Here is a 23,100-nt window from a genome sequence, read left to right as displayed (position 1 = left end):
ACAATACAATATACTTCCGAATAATGAATAATACGCATTATCGTATTTTACATTCCAACTTAAAAAGACGATAAGGTTTTTGCCTTGCGTTACTCATCTTCGCGTTCACCGATGAGTCGTAATAGAAATACTGGATGTCGGCAATACGGGATGTCCGCATTAACAGGTAAATAAGGAAGTAAATAAATAGAATAAGATAATCAGACACTGTTTTCAAAATGGCAGGAGCTATTAAAAATCATCACATAAAGAATTATCAAACAGGGAATTATTTTATATCAGAATTCCATTCATATCTTTATCAAAGTAGTCTTGAACACCATTAAACACCCGATCAATGAGAACTTGCTTCACAGACTTCCTGAACTGATGAGGTAAATGGATATATTTAAAACTTGTCGGTAGATGGTTACACATTTTAGCTGCATCATAGATCATTATGCATTATGAGTTTTTAATCAAATTTGATGGAGGAATAGGCAGTCTTAATTTGTCGTTTTGCGAGTGAAACCAACAACAACAACGTAAGATGAATTGTTCTTATGTACAAGGCACACAGTTTCGAGTATGAATAAAGAAGAAAGTGTTAGTAATTTTTGCTTCTTGAACAAGGGTTTACAAGGCACTCTAGGCCCAACTTTGCACAGATATCTCATGGCGCGCTTGTGGAGAATGAAGACTGTATTGAAGTGGTGTTGTTTGCAGGTGCCCCAGAATGATATGCTATACCTTAGATGCGATTCAACCACAGTGTGGTACACAACTTTTGCAGTTACAATACCCATTTCTTTCGACACCGTTTGTAAAGCATGACACCCCGAACCTATGTTTTTTCTCAGCAAATTAACATGGTTATTGAAATTGAGGTTGCTGTCCAGATTGATTTCAAGAAATTTTTGTTTGATATAATATCATTATTAAATTGCATCCCTTGTAATCTTTTTGGATTGAAAGCCAAATTGTTGAGGATTCAAGATTTTGTGGGCAGATATGAAATTCATCAACCTAATATGATTTTACCAAGGGTTAAAATAAGCGAGATCTGTTGAAAGTTTGAGGGATCTGAGGTGTCACCCCTCTTGTGAAGGGAGATCACATTTGCTTTTAAGAATTGGGGATAGGTTCCCTTAGCAAAGGAGTCATTAATAAGTTGGACTAGTAATGTATCCACCTTTTTTGAGTATTTGTTGATATTATTAATGTATTTCTGAATAACATATATCCATAGTAGAATACTTTTTAATAACACAATCGCCTTTTATGTTTTATTATATTACACTCTCAAAAACATATTTACAAAAGTCATAGAACACCTAACATTAGTTCCGTGATCAATGTCATAGAAAAGAAATACAGTGTTGACAACTTATATTTCTAACACTCCTCCTTAATTTGAAATTTTACAAAATGAAAATTACTTAAGTTATATTGGACTTAATTCTAAGCTTTACAAAAATATCTGTACCTAAAGCTTTGGCTAATATGTCTGCTAAATTTTGGTCAGTTGATACATATTCGATTGTTATAATTATAACACATCGATATTAAATACTTTTACTTGAAAGACTTGATTTCTAAAAAGATTATAATCTTTTTAGAAATCAAGTCTTTCAAGTAAAAGTATTTAATATCGATGTGTTTAGCCCTTTTTGAGTTTTCAATACTCTTAGACATAGGTCCTGTGCACAAATAGCCGCTGCTACAAACTCCGCGTCGGCTGTCGACATTGCGACACAGTTTTGTTTCTTCGAGTACCATGATATGGGATTGTTTCCATAGAATATGATACTACCACTGACGCTCTTTCTATTATTTTTGTCGGTAGCCCAATCAGCATCTGAAAAGGCTTTTAAATTTAAATCATATTCATTAGTTCTATAATAAGTTAGCCCCATGTCTTTAGTTCCTGCTAAATAGCGTAAGACCCTTTTTCCTGCTTTCCAGGTTTCTGCTGTTGGTTTATCTAAGAATCGACTTAAAAAAGAAACTGCGAATGTGATGTCGGGTCTTGTCGTAGTAGATAGATACATTAATCCACCAATTAGTTTTCTATATGGGACAAGAATTATTTCACTTTCTGGGTTGTTTTGGAATCCTTTTTCCATTGGTGTTTTCTTTGAAATACAATTTTCCATATTGAATTCGGTTAAAAGTTTTTCTATAAATTTTTCTTGTTATTTTGTTTTCCAGTCTTGTAATTTCCATTCCCAAGAACAGTTTTATTTCTCCTAAATTCTTTACTTGAAAGTTGTCTTCTAATAGCTTTGCTACTTCTTCAATGTCTTCACTGTTTCCTAATACCAAAATGTCGTCAACATATATCAATATCCAAACATTTTCTTTATGATACAAGCAACAATCATGCTTGGATCGTTTGAAGTTGTTTTCTGCTGCGAATTTATTGAAAGTGTCGTTCCACACTTTAGGGGCTTCACGTAAACCGTATTTTTTAATTGATTCGTCAGTCACATTATTATGCCTTTTTCTAACTGCAGCTTAAAAAGAAAAAAAAAAGCAATTATTTTCATATCAAATATTCATTCTTTTTGTTAAAACAACAAATCATACTCACAGACAACAGCTTCATAAATCTTCATGGAGCAAAAAGGGATTTTCTTCTTTTTGCCTTGTCCACTGTAGAATATAGCTAAATTTTTGGCAAATATCTTTTGCATTGCCATATATACACTTTTGTGTGAGTTGCTTCCTCCAGCAAGATATAGAAAAATCATCTGCAAATAAAACCATAATATTTTACCATATGAAGAGGTCAGCGGAAGAATGTACTTTGTCTAGTCTTACCACATTACAAATAAGAGACAAAGTACACTTTTCCCTTGCCAAATTAGCACTTCAACAATACAAACATTTTTAGTACAAATAAAATTAGTTTTTGATGTAATGATTATCGGCAACTTTAAAAATTTGTTCTCATAACAAAATAATGTTCAAATTGAAATAACTCAAAAAATTATCTAAAATGGACAGAGTACATTTTTCCCCTGACCTCTCTTCATATGTTATAATTTTTTGTTGATTACAGACAACCATAATCAATTAACTTACTAATTCGTTCATATGTAATGGTTCTTGAACCATGACATCTACTTCCTCTAATTGTTGCTTTGTCTGGTATGGAAGCTTTTTCACAATAGAATTTAAATTTTCTGATATTGTATGAACATGAGATGGATTATTTTTGTTATCATGACTGTTCATAAAATTTTCAATTCTAGATAGAACGGCTCTAGATTCTGCCATAAAAAATCTTATTTCAGTTAATTCTTTCAATATTGGAGTTGAATCTAAAAAAACAGTTGGTTTATACAGTGTGCTGTTAGTTAGTTACCAGTTAACCTAGGTAATTATACCTGCAGAAACTGTCTTTGACCCCGAAGCAACCTGACCAATTCCTTTGTTACTGAAATTTAGTGTTCCGCTGGAAGTTGGCGTTGAAGAGACTGAAGCTGAAAATAAAAAATAGGATGTCATACACAACTTTCTGTTTCTTGATTATGAAACAATATACAATTAAGAGCTATTGCTTGTGTTTTTATTTGAGTGTATATTTGTATATTTTTTGTTGCAACTCTTATAAAGTTTTACTCTTACTCTTACTATGAAATGAACATTGTGAATTTCCTAGTATGATGCTTTTTGGTGTAGTCGAGTTTTTTTTTTTTTTAATATACTTTATCGTCTGAAGAATAAATTCTTATTGACAAAGCCTTGTGCGAAATATAAATAATATATACATGAAATCACAAAAGTAAAATCACTAAGTAGGTTATAACATGAACTGAAAAGAGACATGTAAATAATAACAAACGTTCAGGAAATAAGAACATGGTCAACAAAATGTAAATAAATCAATTTAAACTAAATTGAATGAAATGAAATCAATAAAATACCGTAGATATTACAGTTAGTCTTCTGAATTAAAATTATCATCATAGAATTCTGCTAAGCTATAATAAGGTCTCCCAGAGAGCAAGTCTTTCAACTCTTTCTTAAGAGCTCTAAGGTCATTTATGGTTCTTAAAGCTTGAGGAAGGTGATTGAACATTTTAAGACCGTTGTAAATAATGGAATCTTTAACTAGCGACGAAGAAGGCAGCGGTAATTTAAAGCTGAATCTTTGCCTGGTTTGATACATTGGCGAGTCCAAGTTGTTAAACAATACCCTATTTTTGAAGATAAGGCAGATTGTCTCGTATATAAATAGGGAGACCACAGTTAGGATTTTGTTAGAGGCAAAAAGAGGTCGACAAGAGTCCCTAGGCTTGGCTTTGCATATGCATCGTATTGCACGTTTTTGTATTAGTAATACTGATTGAAGGCATGTGGTAGAACACACACCCCAAAAGCAAATACCATAAAGGAGGTGTGGTTCAAAAAGGGAATGATAAACCATTCTAGCTTCTGCAGATCCGAGCTCAAATGCAGTTACTCGTATGGCATAACATCCAGAGGAGAGCTTCGATTTCAAAGTATCTACATGATTGTTGAATTTTAAACTATTGTCAATGAACAAGCCAAGGAATTTAGAAGCTGGTACGTTATTTATTTGAATATTATTTAGATGTACGGCTGGAATCTGGCAACGATAGGACACTACTTTTGTTTTGGATAAATTCAAGCTCAAGAGATTTGAGTCAAACCAGTCCTTCACTATCGTGATGTCATTCTCAATAACTTCATACAAAGTATGGTTGTTAGGAGCATGCCATAAAATTGTAGTATCATCAGCAAATAAAGTGAATTTTCCTTGGATGTTTATAGACGATAGGTCATTAATGTAAATTAAAAATAAAAGTGGGCCCAGTACCGAACCTTGTGGGACGCCGCAAGTAATTTTACCTCCATTTGAGTATGAAGTGGTTTTGACCATCTGGGTGCGATCTGCTAAGTATGACTCAAACCATGTAAGACTTATTCCAGTTATACCGTATCTACTGAGTTTCCGCAAAAGTATGTTATGATTCACACAATCAAATGCTTTGGCTATATCACAGAAGACGGCAGCTACTATTTCTGTGTCATTTATGTTGGAATAAACATTGTAAAGAAATGATAATATGGCATCGGAAGTGTTTTTTTGCTTTTGGAAACCAAACTGGCAATCACTTATTATTTTGTTTCCATTCAGAAAGCACAGGAGTCTTGTTTTAACTAGTTTTTCTATCAATTTAGCCATTGCAGAGATTAGAGAAATTGGACGAAGACTTGATGGACCATTGATGTTTTCTCCCTTTGGCAGTGCTAACACAATCGACTTCTTCAAAAAAACTGGAAAGATTCCTTCTCTAAATGAATTATTTATTAGACTGACTAATATATCGAGTATTCTTATCGGAATATTTTCTAGGATTTTTATAGAGATTTCGTCTGAGCCTGTGGCGTTTTTGTTTTTAATGGAAAATAATGTTTCATGCAGTTCGGTAATATTTGTATCATATAATATAAAGGTATTCGTAACTTCGATATTCACATAGTCTAAGGGGTCACGGGCTGCTTTTATATTTTTCGTCAAGTCCTCCGCAATAGAGCAATAGAAGTCATTAAGTTCAGTAGGAGAAAACGGAATGTCTACAAATTTTTTGTGTCTCTTGCCAGTAAGTTCATTAATGATACACCAAGTTTCTTTTGATTTATTCGAAGCTTTATCCATTCTACTTTTATAATATTTGCTTTTTGCTAGTTTAACTACTTTTCTGTAAATGGTGCGATAGCGGAGGAAGTAATTAAGAAAAAATGGAGCAGATGTAAATTTTCTCAAATAATGTAATACCCTCATGTTTTTTGCCGAAACCCTAATACCTCTTTGTTTTTGTGTCTAAAATTTATTTTTTGAACCGGAAAGCTTTTATGAAATATATAAAGTAATTTATTATAAAATTCAAGGAAAGGGTCTTCAGAAAATTCTATATGATTCCATTCAGAGCTTAGACACAAGTTAGAGAACTTGTTATAATTAGCAGAACTATACAATCGTCCTAATTTAAATTTCGATTTTCTCACATTATGATTGAGATACACCTTAGAATAAACTACTTCGTGATCTGACAATCCAGAAGAAAGAACATCACAAGAAACTAGCTCGGAGTCTAAATTAGCACAGAAATAATCTATGGTGGACTCGGTAAATTGAGACACACGTGTAGGAGATTTCACATGCATTACCAAGTTATAAGTTTGCAATAAATTAATTAAGAACTGTGTTGCTTTTGAATTTTGTTCTGTGTAATTAATATTTAAGTCTCCAGTTAAAATAATTTTTGCTTTTGAAGGTAATTCAGAGAGAATAGATTCCAGTCCGTTAAGTAATTGAAAAGGATCACTAGAAGGTGATCTGTAAAAACACAGTATGTAAATATTCATTTTAGAAGAGTAAGTTATCGAAAATTCATTCACTTTCTCTTCAAGAAAATTATTAAATTTATCTACTGCAACTAATTTGATTTGATCCTGTATTGACTCTTTTACTAAAATAATAGTTCCTCCATGTGAAGAAGACGTTCTACAGAATTTGGCTTCAACAGTATAATTTGGAATATAAACTATTTCATCTATTTTTAGCCAATGTTCGACAAGTATCACTATATCGGGAAATGATAAATTATCTAATAAAATAAATAGTTCGGAGCATTTATTCCTCAGAGATTGAACATTCAAGAATAGGAAAGATAAATCTTGTATGTTGGAGGTTTTAGGATAGTGATAGAAATTAGACATTGACTTAGCTAGATTGTCATGAATTGGAAGTTTTGCATCTCTAAAAAAGAAACCGAATCTGCTACAGAAGGCAAACTAGCCAATGTAATAGAGCCGGAATCCTAAATCAGATGTGTCTGATTCTTGGTTACATTGGACAAAATGTAACGATGGAGTAATTTTCACAGTTTTCAAAGCAAGATATTTTCTATGTAAAGTTATGTAGCTTACGATTTCACTGAGGATGGTTGCCTTACTTCCATTAGTCTTAAAATCTATCCAATATTGAACTGAAATATTTTTATTGGTCTGCGTAAAATTATATATTCGATTGTTCATTATTTCTCCGAGCTTATGGTCAATGTCATTATATAGTTCTAGAACTACTAAAATGTTAATGAACTTGCTCAATGGTAGTATTTGTCTTAGAGCCCGATTTAGTTGGCGGTTATTACTAACATTTTTACTGTTGCACATAATAATGAGAAAATCATTTGAACCAAGGTATCTTGAAATATGTTTGAAGTGTATGCAGCTAACTCTTCATTGGGATTATATTTTTCTGTCACACTGTAACTATTGAGGTCAATCATTGTTTTAAGGCATGCAGAAAAATGTTTTGAGTACTCATCCCCTAAAATCAGTATTTTACTTTTTTCAACCGAAGAAATTGAATGACTCTTTTTCGCTTCGTTGTCCAAGCTTATGCTACGAGAATTTGATAGATCACTTGATGCATTCACTGGGGGACTAGAGAGACAATTCATCTTTTCTGGATTTGATGGCAAGGAATTGATCTTATCCGCAGGTCCCATTTCATTGTGTGGATAGCTCAAATCAGCTTGGCCTAGGCCTAGATCATCTGTTGAACTGGTGAGCAAATTAACGTTTTCTGGAATGGTTGACAAAATTTTAAAATTATCTACACAACCCATTACATTGTTTGAACAGTTTGTATCAGATTGGCTTTGCCCTTGAGAAACTAGTTTGACATCCTCTGTTTTTGTTTGAGTTGTTTTAGTTGCTACTTGTTTTTCTGTTGATGTGGATTTATGAGACACAGTTTTGTATGTTTGTGTGCTAAAAGATTCTTTTGCCACCTTTTCTTCATTCAATTTTTTGCTGAGCTTATTTATTTCGAATTGGAGGTCAGCTACTAACTTTTTGTGAAAGTCAAGCGAGTTGTTTAGATCTGTTTCCATTTTTAAAGCCTCTTGAATAAATTTTTCATTTTCAGCTTTTAGTTTCTGGATGAATTTGTTTTTCAATTCAGCATCATCCTCTAGCTCCTGAATAGTTTTTTCTAACGTGCTAGTTTCTAATTCGGAATCTGTAATATTCATCCCATCACTGCAACAGATTACTTTATTTTTTGTTAGCAGTTTAATATTTTTTCTTCCTCTAGCAAGACAACTCTTATGGAAAATATTGGAGCACTTTGTACAAATATAATGAATAAAATCTTTCTTGCAACACTTAAAACTAATGGAATTCTCCGAGCACATGTTGCTGCTTCGACTCACTCACTCACATTCTATTCACTCTATTCACTCACTCATATTCTATTCGTGGTTCTACTGAAAATAAAAAAAAAAAAATTAGAATGACAATCAAAATAATTCAGAATGTGTTTCACTTACTATTCATAGATGGAACTGAAAATTTTTTTCGTACTAAGTTCTGGCCTCTAGGCAATGCCATATGATCATCGGAAGCCTCAGACTCAGATGTTAGCTGTTTAACCTTTCTTCTTCTCTTTCTTTGACATTCTCCATCATAATCAGTTTCTATATTGGATGTGTATGTTCCTTTCTCGCACATTTCTTTTGCCATTTGCAAATCTTTGACTGATTCAGCTTTGCAAAGAGCATCAAACCAACTGAACTGCCCTTCAGGTAGTTCTGCATTACTGTCTATCAGTTTTTTTATCTTTAGGCTATTTTTACCTACCGGGTATTTGTATTTTGTTTTTTGGTAATTTCCCCATGAAGTAGGTACATAATCAATAGCATTTTCTTCCGTCCACTTCGTTCTCAGCCTTCGCAGAGAGCGGACGTGTTTGCTGGAGCTAAGAAATTATAGTTGCAGTATTAGTGGATATTAGTTAGTTATTAAAGTGATGCAAAAGTGAAAAAGGACACATAAGAAAGGAATCTGAAATTGTATTTCAAAAACAAAGTGATATAGACACACAAAAAGTGAATAGTATTGATTTATAAAACCCAGGCGGTTTAAAATTCTAAACGGAGGTGAAACACAAAAAAATTTCGAACAGAACAGGCCAAAAAGTTCGGAATCTTCGAATGATAATTTTAACGGACCTATGAAGATAAATTACGGACCGATTTCGAGAAAAATTTTGAAAATTCTGGACCACAAACATAAGTTACGGGCCTTTTTCGAATAAATGAATAGAATGGAATTCAGAAAACGGAAAAATAATGGTGGTACAGGAGATTCATCCAGTGACGAAGCTGAGGTTTTCACTCCGAAAACTAGGATTTCCAGGACACCGGAAAAGGAAGCTAAAAAACAACGAATGTTGGACAAGGCGATACAAGAGGCGGAGTTCGTTATGGAGGAAACGGTCAAAGACATCCTGAACAAATCGGGTGAGAAAATTGACCAAATTAGAGATGAGCTGAACAGATCATTGAATGCAGGTGGTGAAAAAGAGAGTGGGTCTGGAGACAAGGAGTTGCAGGATGGAGCGGGATACAGGCGTTTAGTAGAATTGAGGGGCACTCAGTACAGGTCGATGGATATGTCAGACAGGATTGGGGCGCTGGTGGAGACTATTCATCGGGCTACCACCAGATTTTCAGGTGGAAAAGTTCAGTTCAACAAGGAGGAACAGACTGCAGTGAGTGGCAGTCTGCAACAAATTGTTGCTATGAGTGGACGCATGAGTAAGAAAATAATAGAACTAGAATCAAGAGAGGAGGTAGTATTGAAAAGAATGAGTGAGCTCGAAGCTAGAGTGAGAATGTATGAAACTGAGAGAGAGCGAATGACAGCCCTAACGATAAGGCTAGAAGGTATGACCGAATAGATGAATGCAATGGGAAAAGAATGGAGATCGATGAAAAAAACGTTGGATGAGGTTAATGGGCAACTTAAAAGAGATAGACCAGTGGAAATTCGAGGTCAACGAAGTCAGGTTGAACCTGCACTGGTGGGTCCTGCGCCTTCTGTTTTTTCGGGCTACAGATGACAATAAAAAAGGAAAAAGGAATAGAAATAAGAAGAGACGCACATACGCGACTGAACTTGGGAGGGAGAGGGAAAGTAGAACTAGACCAGGGTGGAAGACTCCTTCCCCCATGCAGGAGAAGATCATCGTAGTGAAGATGGACCAGCAGGATAGAACGCCAGCTGCGAGGATTGTTAGCGAGCGCCTTCAGAGTGGTGCATGAGTTATGTGGACGCTATTCATCGTAACCGATCTGGGGTGGTGGTAGTTAAAGGTAAAAACGAAGAGGCACGTCAGAAGATACGGGACGTGCTCCAGGGTGATAGCAGAGGTCACAAGCCTAATCCCCACGTCATACTCACTGGAGTGGAAAGAGGATATGGGGATCAGGAAATGATCCGGCTACTGCATGAGCAGAACCCAGCACTGGGTGAGGGTCTCACGCAGGAAGAAATGAGAAGGATGATTGTGCGTAAAAGGAAAGAGAACATTTTTCTAGAGGTGAGTGCGACGCTCTTCCGGAGATTAATGAGTGTGGGGGTGGTGAGTCTGGACCTAACCGGTATACATGTAGAGGAGCACAGTAATGTGGCTGTGTGCTACAGGTGTTGTCACTATGGGCACACAGCGAAAGCGTGTAGGCAGGATCCGGCCTGCAACAAGTGTGGAGGGCAGCATGAAGGAAAAGACTGCAGGGGTGGAAGGGGGCTCAATTGCGTCAACTGCAGGAGAGCTAGAGTGAGTGGGAGCGAAAGGAGGCACTCCGCATTGGATCCCAAGTGCCCAGTATACATGAGAGGGTTGGAACAAACATGATGGAGGAGAAGGGACAAGGGTTCGAACCTGGGTACGATCCTCCGTTAGTAGTTTGGCCCTAAAGGATGCGACAAGTGCGAATGGAGTTGGTATAGTGGTGGGAAATGAAAGGAATAGTATGAAAATTATGAATGTGTTATGAATGTGAATGACGAACCGGGTGGAAGAAGGAATGTAAGAATGAACGAAATTCGTGTGATCTTTGACGAATGGGAAGGAAGGAAGATACTGGTAGGAGACCTGAATGCGAAAAATGTGGCCTGGGGCGGCAGCATTACGGATGAAAGGGGTGAGGATATACTGGATTGGGTAACTGAAAAAGGTTACCTGATAGAGAATGACAGTGAGAGTTCGGCAACTTTCTCCAGCAATAGAGGAGAGAGCTGGGTCGATCTGACCATCAGTGACAGCGCGCAGGTGGATGGGTGGAAAGTACGTATGGAGGAAACTCTGAGTGACCACAGGATGATTGAGTTTTGCTTAGCGGGGCTACCAACGGTGAGGAAAGTTAAGGTGATGAATATTAGAGGAGCCAACTGGGCTGGTATGGAACGTGTGATGTCCAACTATAGTCCAGGGAGGCTCAGTATGACAGAAGAGATAGAGAGAGAGAGGCGGCTACGCTGCAAGAAAAAATGAGAGAGGTATGCATGAGATATATACCTAGGAGGGAAAGGATGATCGTCCCAGAAAAAGAGTGGTGGAATGAGGAGCTGGAAAGCTTACGCAGGAAGGTAAGGAGGATAAGAAGAGACATGCAAGGAACCAGGGACGAGGGTGCAAGAAATGAAAGGAGGGATGAATACATCCCTCCCTCAGCCATACCATCCCTAGGATGGTATGGCTGAGGGAGAGGATAGAACGGATCCAGGATGAGAATCCCTGGGACCATGTCTATCGTCTCCTCGAAGAGGATAGAGCCAGGGAAATCCCCTCTAACGTCAGGAAGGATGATAGGTCCTATACCGGGAGGAAGGAAGAGACCAGTAGATATCTGCTGGATAAGTACTTCCCTAAGGACGATCGTATGAGCGACACCACGGCAAGGCGGAGGATAAGGGAGAGTGAACAGGGATAATGGGGTGAGGATCAGCCATCCTTCACGTATGGGGAGCTGCGCGCTATAACCGAGCAGCTACTCGACGGGAAAGCGATGGGAGTGGATGGGGTCCCCAACGAAATGATTCGGAAGTAGATAGTCTGGAAAGGGAAGTGTATGTTGAAGTTATTCAATGCCTGCCTAGAAAGAGGGTATTTCCCGGAGATGAGGAAGCAGACAAAGGTTGTGTGGATACCTAAGAAGGACAGAAATCCTAGGCCAATCAGCTTACTGACAGGCTTGGGACGGATGTTGGACAGGCTTCTTAATGGTAGGATACAGGTCTGGTGTGAAAGGGAGTTGAAGTTCTCACCCAACCAGTACGGTTTCAGGGGGGGAATGGATAGGGTGATGGCAGTGGAAAAAGTGGTGAAACGAATAAAAGAGAGGAAGGAGACACAGTCTGGTTGTGGCGTTGGACCTGTCAAACGCCTTTAATAACGCGTGGGCACCAGCGATTGCGGGATGCATGATGCGAATGGGAATGCCGGAGAATATGGGGAAGGCGTGTATGAGCTTTATAGGGGAGCGAACAGTCACTTGTGGGACGGTCTCTGAAACAGTTATCAGAGGCTGTCCACAGGGGTCTAGTTTGGGACCAACACTATGGCTTATAGTCATGGAGGAGTGGTTCAAGAGAATGAGAAGGATGAAAGAAGTACAAGGCATAGGAGAATATGGGGTGTACGTGCAGGCCTATGCGGATGACTAGCTGGTCATCAGCGAGGGTGGCACCGTTGAAAGCATAGAGAATAGATGGAATGTGGTCTGGAACGAAGCAAAGTATGGGAGGAGGAGATGTGCCTGGGGTATAATGATAAGAAAACGGAATGTATGTATATACAGACCAGAAGGGAGGAAAGGCACCCGGTCATAAGAATGAATGGCAGGGAAATCGAGATCGGTATGAGCGTGAGATACCTAGGAATTGTGGTGGACTCTGGACTTCTGTTCATAGAGCATCACAAGGAGGTAAGAAAGAAGGTGAGCGTGCTTGCAGGGAAAATGAGAAGATGGACCGGGCGAGACATCGGACTCAGGAGAGAAAGCATCAGAGTGATATATGAAAGGGTTGCCAAACCTGCAATAATGTACGGTGTGCAGGTGTGGGGGAGTAGAGTAAACGACAGCAGAGTCAGGAGACAGCTCAGCGCGGCCCAAAGGCTATTCCTGATTGCCTCATGTGGGGCATACAGGACGGCGCCGCTCAGCGTGATCTCGGGTATCGCGCCACTTCATGTCGAAGTCAAGGCCAGATACCATGAATGGAGGATGAATGGAGAAAGGAAGATTGAGGACAGAGTGAAAGGGACGGATAGGGTACTTCCTTGGATGCAAGGAATGTTGCTGGAGGAAGCGGAGGACGGAGGTATGGCTGAGGTGTACGTGGACGTCGGAGCGAACATGGAAGACGAAAGAATGGGCATAGGTTGGGCGTATGAAAGGAACGAGGGTGAATGGGTACGAGGAAACGAACGGATAAACGGACAGAGCAGCGTGAAGGAGGCAGAACTCATTGCGATCGAGAAAGTGATAGGCATATGGAGTATGAACGAGAGCGTGAGAGTGGTCAGCGATTCTGCCGTGGCTGTGGAAAGGATGAATGCGTTAAGATCAAAGAATAAAAGGGTAGTATCGATACAGAGGATCATTGAGGCAAGAAAAGAAAGAGGGGCACGGACCCAAATAGTATGGCGCAGGGGCCACCAGAGTAGTAACCATGGCAATCAGAAAGCCCATGAGGAGGAAACTCGAAGCCTCAACCTTGAAAACGTCACCTGGAATGTAAGAGAGAAATAGGATAAAAAGGTGTATAAGGGAAGAATGGCAGAGGGAGTGGGAAGAAGGAACGAATGGGCGACTGTTATACAGGTACTGTAGAACAGTCGGATTTGAATTACTCAATCTGTCGAGGAAGGCTGTCCAATTGTTCACGGGGCATGGTAACTTCCCGGGTTACCTTGCCAGGTTCAACCTGGGACCTGAGGTACCATGTCCCTGTGGCTGGGGGGAGCCTGAAACGGCAGAGCACGTGCTAGAGAGGTGTATGGAGGGAGAGAAAATCGGATGGCGCGAATGGAAGGAACGACTGAAGCGAGAAAATGGAGAAATGCAGCTTGGGGGAATCAATGAGAAAAACAAGGAATGGATTCGGGTAGCGAATGAATGGGCGGAGAGTGTGGTGAGGGATGAAAGGGAATAATGACGGGCAAATTGCCACATATAAAACTGGGAAGAAAGGCGACGAGCGATACGCGCCCCAGTCCTGTTACTAGCCTGGCGGGTGAACCCCAACTTATGTAATAATTTGGAACGCCAGATAATATAATGTATTATGTACCTATCATTGGTAGTGTTTGCAATGATAACTTAATATTAGTTAGATAGATATTAGTTAGATAATAGTTATTGATGAATGAATGTAAACTTTAATTTTCTAGTAATTGAATGTAATAATATTCATGAACAATAAAGATAAATGGATCTTCTATCCCCGCTGGTTTCGTCCCTTCGTGTGGCCGGCGTTATGCGTCGACTACACGAGGGGGGGGGGTGAGTTCGGAGGAGTAGGGGTTTCATTGACAGTGGTGGCGTTAGATAGAGGGAAGATGCCTAGCTGTAAGGCTCTCGAGCCAGGTCAGCGAAAGGCGATGGCATTATTCATGATCAAATCACAATATCACATGATTGCTCCATGTTTAAATCTATTGATTAGATGATGATAACTTATATTAAATATACTGTTTCGAAATAACTGTCTTGTTTAACTCAATTGAACATACTTAATAATCATATATGTACAAGTAGATGTACAAAAACGAAAAGGGATTATATATATACAGTAAATAAAAATACGAAAAAGTGCCCATAGACATGGGTCCACAAATGCATAACATCAGTGTAAATCGCAAAGTGCGTTACTCCATTTAAAAGAATTTTACAAGAGAAACCAAAAACAAATGAAAAACTTATTGTCGTGAATAGAATAACGCAACTTTCTATATCAGATTCTTTCGTAATACCGTCAATATCATTGATATAGGGTTTCTCACACGGTACGTATATCATAGATATACTAGATGGAAGCCTAATCAAGACAAATTTTTTAAATATAAATTCTCCAACTACCTTAGATTCAATAGGATACGTATACAAATTTTGAAGTTGACTAGAAAAGTATCCAACAAATTTTTTTGTTTCAGTCTGATAATCAACCACTTTCAACAAACGTCTTCTACAAATACGTAATAGTCATTTTTATTAAATATATTATATTTTATTTTAAAGAAAGCTGTTTGGATGTAACTGAACGTTTCACTCACAATAAATGATTTGTGTTTTATATCTTTATAAACAACATTTTTATTTTCTGACAAACGTTTACAAATTTGAACTAGAGGCTGATTGGGTTTTCCCAAGTAACTTTCAAATGGGAAGCAATTAATTTCATTCAATGTACAATTGAACTTTTCAACATCATCTGCCAAATGTAATAAAGTATGTACATTATAAATGCAGGACTCTCGTCCATAAATACGGAGAAAATTTTCAACAGAGCTAGTCAATATTTCTTTTTCTGATAATATATTTGTTGTACCAACAAAGTGTTGATATAATAATATTCTCAAAGCCACATGATATAATAAAAAATGATCATATATGTCCTTATGTAAGATATTACAAAAACCCAAATACAGCAAAATTAATCTTAATTCAGTAGCTTTAAACCGCTGCAGGTCAGTAAAGGATTTTGGTTTACGACATATATATGGTATATAGTACAAACAATGTTTTAATCTGCTTGACATTTTTTCTCTTAAAATAACTGGCAACCTAACCATTTTCCTTGAATCATACTTTACTAACCAATAACATAATATTTTTCTCATGACTCCCAAGCAGCATAAATGCATATAATCGAGTAAACATGCTTAATTAAGTTCAATTTTTCTAATTTTAACAGTGGAGTTGTAGATATATGATGCTTGGAACATTCTTGACTAACAAAATCTTCATGTGTGCGTTCCCTGAAATTAGTTGGTGAATATATCATCCTATTTCTATAATAAATACCTTTCTGATGACACCTTTCACAACCAAACTCTCCATTGTGACCCACAGTACATTCAAGGTATGAACGGGCTGGTGCATCACAAGTAAAACGAAACAAGTTTATTGTTACATGAGTATTATCTACATATATACCATTCGAATCCAGATCATTAAGTTCCAATATAAAATCTTTCAAATAATCAATAACATTTTTTGGTTTAGTAGAACCAAAATAAAAAGCAACTGGAAATGGGGATATTTTACAATTAGCATTACAGACCCTACATAATATAGGCCAGAGTTGTTTATTGCTGCTTTTAAATAATGGCAGACCTTCTATATTAAAAATCAATTTAAGTTCAGAATATTTCAATATCAATTGTTTCAAATCTGGTATTTTTAAATAATGCCTCAAATTACTTTCAATTCCAAAGTAAACAAACTCTGATGTATCATGCTCAACGGTTCTCAAACATTTTTTTTTAGTTCCTAACAGTGTTCGGCCATCTAGGGGTAAACTAATCTCTGAAAAAACATTTTTGAGTCCCTTTAATGGGCTACTGAGCTGTACTAAATTAAATTATAATTGGTAGCCCATGATCTTAAATATGTCTGTATTTTTTACTTCGAACAGTACATTCATCATTCAACTCAAACAATTTCAGAATTTAATTGGCTATCAAATACATCGTCGCAGTCGTTTTCTTTACAAAACATCAGCTGATAATCATCACAAACATCTAGTCCAATAGGATTAAAATTTGAAATAGACTGTTGACTAGTACTTGGAATTATATCCGATTCATATTGTTGTTGACCACTAGTCGCTGAACTTTCAGATTCTGAATTCAAAATATTCAAAGAATGAAGTAGTTTCTCGATTTTCTTTTTTTTAAAACGGTATTTTTTACAGTATAAAGAATTGCGTTGCTTATCCATAATAATACTTACACCATATAGTTCAAATTGAAACAACAAACAACTCTAACGAAGTATATCTACACAAAACACGTTTTGCACGTTGTCTCCAAAACTCTAACCTGAAAAGCCGGACAAAAGACAAAACAAAATATAGCTGTTCGTCTCGCACACGTTCACGTTCTACACCTCAATGCATGCTCAGTCACTGTGTCACTGATTGCGCAAGAGTAGAACTTGGTAGAACTCCGCTGTGTTAATGAATTTCAATTTAAATTATAAAAATACAAAAAATAAGCATTAGAAATACTTAATTTTCGTTGGAATAACTGAATAAACGCAGGTTGTGATTTAAACCCCCAAAATATAAAGAAAACAAGAGTAAATAAAATTTATAACTTGTATTTTACTTGGGCAGAAATATTTTTCAAAAACGAAAAATAAACTGTCTTCAGTAGGTACCTATAACATCTTGGTTCAAATTAAAACTTGTTATATATTATTTATTCTTGTCGAAATATTTATAAAATATTTTTATAATATAAGCTCTTGAATATTTTTTATACGTTAGAAATCGAATATTTGTTGTTCTGTTGTTGTGTTGTTCTATAAATTTAATTAAATATTACTTTTCCAATATATTGGAAATATTTATTGAATATTTGAAATGAAATATTGTAAAATAAATACTTAAAAAATATTGGTTTTAGATAACAAATATTTGTAAAAGATATAAATATTTATTTCATGCGAAGAAAATATTTACCAAATATTTGGTGCTATCGGGAGATAGCATTAGGAAATGGATAAGGATGTTCGAGAATACAGGTACGACGATTAAAATTCATAACTCTGGTAGCCCTCGTTCAGTTCGTGATGAAGAAACAATTGAAAAAGTTGAGGCGTCGATTCGTCAAAATCCGTCTTTATCCATCCGAAAGCGAAGCCAAGCGTTGAAATCAAAAAAGTGTCCTTACATTCAAAGAAAGATTTGCATCTGAAATCCAATACAATTCAATTGGTTCAAAATTGAAGGATTGGGACTACGCTAATCGACTGAATAATCGACGAAATGCTGCAGTCATTTAATAACTTTGAAAACATACTGTTCAGCGACGAAACAAATTTCCACCTGAATGGTCATGTTAATAAGCAGAATTGTTGGTATTGGGCAGTGAAGAATCCGAGACGAAAGCTTAAACGACTTCTGCACAGCCCAAAGGTCGTTGTTTGGGCAGCTATGTCTGCTAAAGGAATAATTGGTCCTCATTTTCATGAACGAGGCCAGAATCAATGTGAATAGTGACCGTTATTGGGATATGTCGCGAAATTTTTTGGTCCCAGAGTTGCAGGAGTTTACAGGTTTCAACTCAAGAACGTGGTTCCAGCAAAATGGGGCAACTTGTCATACCTCAAATGACTCAATGGAAGTTGTTAACGAATTATTCCCTAATTAAGTTATTTCGCGAAGGAGCAACATCAACCGGTGTCCCAGAAGCCCTGACCTTAGTTCGCTTGACTACTTTGCGTGTGGATACCTCAAAAGTAAGGTTTATCAAAATAATCCGACGAACCTAACCCAACTGAAGCAAAACATCAGGTCAGAAATTGCAGCTATATCGAGAACTATGTGTCAAAGTGTTGTCGTTAATTTTCGTTTCAGTTTAGAAGAGTGCCAGCACCGTAACGGTCTTCATTTGGATAACATCGTTTTTTCCAAATAATTTTCCAATTCATATGCTAACAATGAACTTTTTTTTTATCGCTTACAGATAATTTTTGTTTTATTGAACTTACAAATGCTCGATACTCTTTCGTGACACTGGGTTGTTCGTGGGTTCTAGCCTAATTGGAATGCTTCGTGGTTCATTCAGTGAAACAACGACTAATAAGAAGCAGCGTTTTTGGGAAAGAAAGTTTTTGGCTTTCTTTCCCAAAAATTAATCACTCCTAAAAATATAACCCTTTCAAATCAAGCAGCGTTTATTATTGAATTTTACATTTACATAAGACTCGAACATGTGGTCCCGTACACCATTTTATTTTCTCTTATATCAAGTGTCAACTGTCTGAATTGACACTTGTCACTAGAGTGCGTTCTAATATAACACATTCATTTCTCTCCTTTGAATTCAGATAGTCAATCTTTTTGGAGGTCTCACCACCCTGTTACTTCATCTGGGAACTGAAAGTCCTGTTGTTTTCAAGTTAATACCTTCTTTCCACTTCACTGCACTAGTAGGGCCAAAGCCACCTACTTAAACTTCTTCATCAACATTAAACTTCTTGAAAGCCACAGGTTTACAATACCTTATACAGTTATTATTTGAAGGTTTCAACGTGATGTCTAACGTAGTTCTTGGTTTATATTTGAATAACATTCATTTGGACACAAGGACGTTGTTATACATGGTTTATTTCTATAGGATAACAAGACATTTACAAACTGTTGCTCTATAGTTGAACTGGAATTTTCTAAACAATTCTTGTACAAGGCCTTTTTCACTACTTTTACATAACCCTCAGCTAATCCATTTGACTGTGCATGATAAGGTGCTGATTTCAAACAGTCAATGCCATTGACTAGACAAAAATTTTGAAACTGGGTAGAGTTGAAAGGAGGCCCATTGTCACCCACAATCAAATACGGGATTCCTATTAAATGAAAACGTTAGTTTGAGTTTCTCAATGGTTTTTGTTGCCCCCGTACCATGCATAAGATGAACATCCATCCATTTGGGTTTACTGTCGACAATCAATAAGAAAGTAATATCTTTGAAATGAAAAAAATCAGTGTGGACTCTTTGAAATACATTTTCTGTTTTGGGCAATGATGTTGAATGCTTGGGTTATTTAACATGACCTACATTTACTTATCGTTATCTCAAGATCTTCATTTATACCAGGCCACCACACCATATTTTAGATTTCACCATTCTCAAATGGTTTGAACGTAATTGTTCCAAAACTTTGGCTTTCAAGATTTCTGGTATAGCAAGTCTATTTTCCACCATGATGCAATCTCCATCATTTGACAATTAATTTCTTTTTAATGCATACGGTTTCAATAAAGAATCAATTTTGTTTGTTTTTGGCCAACCACGTAAAATATTTTCTTTGACTTTACAAGATAACATCTTTTTTTGTAAATTTTGCAATTTCAGTATTTGACATGGGTATCTCATCTACTAAATTGAATAAATTTATAGAAGATTCAATATATTACTGGAGATTTTTCCCAACACCAAATCGTTAAAAATAACAATTTGGGGTTGGGAAAAACTCCAGTAATATTGAGGTAAAGATAAATGAACTTCAACTCCTAATTTTTGTAAACTTTCTAATACTTGACAAACTGACATGTAGCACTCACTTAAATCCTTACCAGCTATTAGTATGTCATCCAAATCGCAATTTACATTAGGTATTCTGAAAAATAGATGGAGTACTAGACATTCCAAAAACCATTCTTGTATAACGATACAATCCTGCATGTGTATTCATAGTAAGCAATTCTTGGGCTGATTATTTGACGTTCAGTTGAGTATACGCTCCTGTTAGATCCAAAATTGTGAATATCAACCTACCAGCAAGTGTAGCAACAATATCCTCAATGGTTGGTAACGGATATTGTTTCTGTACTAGCACCTTATTTACAGTGACCCTAAAATCTACACATATACAAACATCACCATTTTTTAAGGTACAATTACTATGGCTGACTTTTTGCTAAAATCTGTAATTTTTTTCGACTTTGGGTCGTAATGCATGAGGTATGCTTTCTTGAAAATGGGACTGACATTTTCTTGTACCTTGAAATCTACCTCAAACCCATTTATTGGATTGGATATATCACCATCAAATACTGACTGAAACCTGAAGTTAAGGTCGCTGACATATTTATCTCTTGCCAATGAGAGATACCTTATTTGAAAATTATCCTGGCAATATTTGGTTCTGGGTTATACAGCACGTTACCAAACTCATTAATACGTCTATCAATGTATTTTTTTTGTAATTGCATCGAGTCCAATGTTTCAGGGAACAAATCGTTGCATCAATGATTGTCTCACATTGGTAACTGCTAAACTTGTTGCCTGTACTGAACTGTACTGGACCACTTTGCCTACAGCCTTATCTTTTGCCTAAACACGGTTTGAGTTGGTACTATGATTCAAAACCATATTTTTATGAACGGCTGATCTAAAATGCCGGCCCAAGTGTCCCAAAGAGGTGAACACTCTCTTACAAATAACACAAAAACCAGGTTCATCTTTCTTCGATTTATATTCGCAAATAGCTTGTTGCGATGTCATTTCAGCTGTTGATGAAGTTTGATTTTTGTAAGCATATACGGCTACTGAACCAGGCATTCGTAATGGCGGTTGCATCATATGGAAACCAACACTTGGAAGTTGGTTCACACTAGTCACTTCCTGATTCACACTTGTGAACATTTCTTTATGTGCAGATGTTTTTGGAATCACTGTCGTGTAACCACCAGACCATTGTGCTCTGAAAATATTCACTTGAAGGTCTTCAGACATTGACTTCAAATGCTGTCTTGGTTCCTCTTCCGAAATATCATCATCTACTGGTTCTAAATACAAATCTTGATTTGTTTGATTTGAGCCATTAAAATCCAAAGGGTCAAAAAAATTAATATCGTTCAAATATGATACTGCTTCCGAACTCGTTGCAAATTCGTTTTCAACAAAGCCGAGTTGTTCCAAGTAATTTGTAATGTTAACATTATGGTTCTCCATTGGACACCTTCTTCAGAATGAGAAATATACCGTAGAGTAGAAACTAGTTCACTTGCAATCTGAAAACTAAACTGTTATTCAAACTAATATTTTCAGTGGATTCATAAAGTCGTTTTCGGAAACAGTTGTCCGTCCGCATATTATGAGTACCTGTTTTACCTAATTTAACTCAGGTACCCATGTCCATAAGAAATTCCAGTAGTTTAGGTAGAGATGTCACAAAATTCCTATTACTTAATACAGGTACCCGTGTCAGTAGTTCAGGTACCGATGAATATGACAACTGACAATTGTGATTGATGATCGTATCGGCTAGTTTATTAGATATTCTTGTATGTCATAAGTCACCTCACTCATAATTATTGCACCCCAACCTTTACATGAACCTGCTTAGTATTGACAGAAACTTTGTCTTCAGACTGGCGTCTTGTCGAATATTTATGAGTTTTTATAAAAAATTCAAGTAGGGCTGATGAAATCTGAACACACGCAAGATAATAAAATGTATTGAAAGGGTTATATTTTTAGGAGTGATTAATTTTTGGGAAAGAAAGTTTTTGGTTTTCTACTACTCCATCTTGATAAACAAAAATATGAAAATCTTCCAAAGAAAGGAAAGAAGTAATTTGAAAATGAGAAACTCTATACATGGATGTGTATATCATGCAAAGAAGCAACTTTCAGACACGAACTGGAAGAATGCTCATCTGAAACAGCTACTTTAATATAAACATTAAATTACACGAAAGAAAATTTTTTTTCGAAAGAAATACTTTTATATGAACACTGAATTATACAGCAGATACTTTTCTCTACTCAGTTGGTTTTCCAAACACTCGTGAATAATTTTTGGGAAAGAAAGTTTTTGGCTTTCTACTACTCCATCTTAATACAAAAAAATGTGGGAATCATCCAAGGAAAGATATCATTCACAGGAGTGGATGATATCTAATTTATTTTATTCCATAACGAATGTTTGAAATATCAACTGAGTAGAAAAAATTATCTTCTGTATAATTCAGTGTTCATATAAAAGTATTTGTTTCGAAAGAATTTTTTTTCTTTCGTGTAATTCAATGTTTATATGAGAGTAGCTGTTTCAGGTGGGCTTTCTTCCAGTTTGTGTCTGAAAGTTGCTTCTTTGCATGACCAAGCGCCGGCTCAACGAAACTTGGCGCCCTAGGCAAAACATTGGAACGACGCCCATAAAAAACACAACAAAAAAGATACTAGGTACACCTATTAAAGAGTGACAAAACAAAACTCCGCACAAACAAAACTGCGAATTCTGTACTTTTGAATAACCCGGAAATAGCATATTCAAAGATCAAAAACATTTTTACTAGGTACTGGCATGGGTTCAGGTAATTAAAGCAAAGCAGATTATAAGTGTATTTTTTAATCAAATAATTAGAGCATAGTCTTGTGACATGATTCTGTTGCTAGGCTGTAGACATTAATTTATGAAAAATGAATTTTTCTTGTCTTCATTCTTGCAAATGTAGAAACCATTTCTGTTAAATCAATTGTTTCAGCAATTT

The 23,100-nt window shown here is 36.4% G+C and overlaps 2 protein-coding genes across 4 annotated transcripts in view; both read right to left on the bottom strand.

Annotated features, from left to right (window-relative positions):
• LOC141483782 (uncharacterized) overlaps positions 1–23,100 on the bottom strand; it is a 163,420-nt gene that overhangs the window by 132,082 nt on the left and 8,238 nt on the right. The gene's annotated exons all lie outside the window — the stretch shown is intronic.
• Positions 1,016–8,547, bottom strand: LOC141483673 (uncharacterized). 3 transcript variants are annotated; one of them, XM_074178460.1, is made up of 5 exons: positions 8,355–8,547; positions 3,372–3,467; positions 3,067–3,305; positions 2,573–2,732; positions 1,016–2,495 (listed from the first exon to the last, which is right to left on the bottom strand). In XM_074178460.1, exons 1-5 carry the CDS (start codon positions 8,545–8,547, stop codon positions 2,071–2,073), a joined length of 1,113 nt encoding a protein of 370 aa, XP_074034561.1. In that variant the 3' UTR covers positions 1,016–2,070. The 3 variants fall into 3 exon arrangements, with proteins under 3 accessions (XP_074034561.1, XP_074034567.1, XP_074034572.1); XM_074178466.1 differs by having other exon boundaries at positions 1,016–2,489; XM_074178471.1 differs by having other exon boundaries at positions 3,372–8,291; positions 8,355–8,488.

Source organism: Leptinotarsa decemlineata, unplaced genomic scaffold (assembly GCF_025532065.1).
Source record: "Leptinotarsa decemlineata unplaced genomic scaffold, Ldec_3_MD MMD2_P_RNA_scaffold_14, whole genome shotgun sequence".
Classification (NCBI taxonomy): Eukaryota; Metazoa; Arthropoda; class Insecta; order Coleoptera; family Chrysomelidae; genus Leptinotarsa; species Leptinotarsa decemlineata.
The sequence above is the reverse complement of the archived record's forward strand: the minus strand, read 5'-3'. Positions and strand labels throughout refer to the sequence as shown.

What these genes read in the sequence shown, in the direction of transcription:
- LOC141483673 (XM_074178460.1), bottom strand. Translation starts at nt 8,547, where the DNA reads ATGGCAAAAGAAATGTGCGAGAAAGGAACATACACATCCAATATAGAA. An exon ending in TTCAGTTCCATCTATGAATA is followed by an intron (nt 3,468 to 8,354) that starts GTAAGTGAAACA and finishes TTTTATTTTCAG; the next exon opens with CTTCAGTCTCTTCAACGCCA. An exon ending in GTCAAAGACAGTTTCTGCAG is followed by an intron (nt 3,306 to 3,371) that starts GTATAATTACCT and finishes CTGTTTTTTTAG; the next exon opens with ATTCAACTCCAATATTGAAA.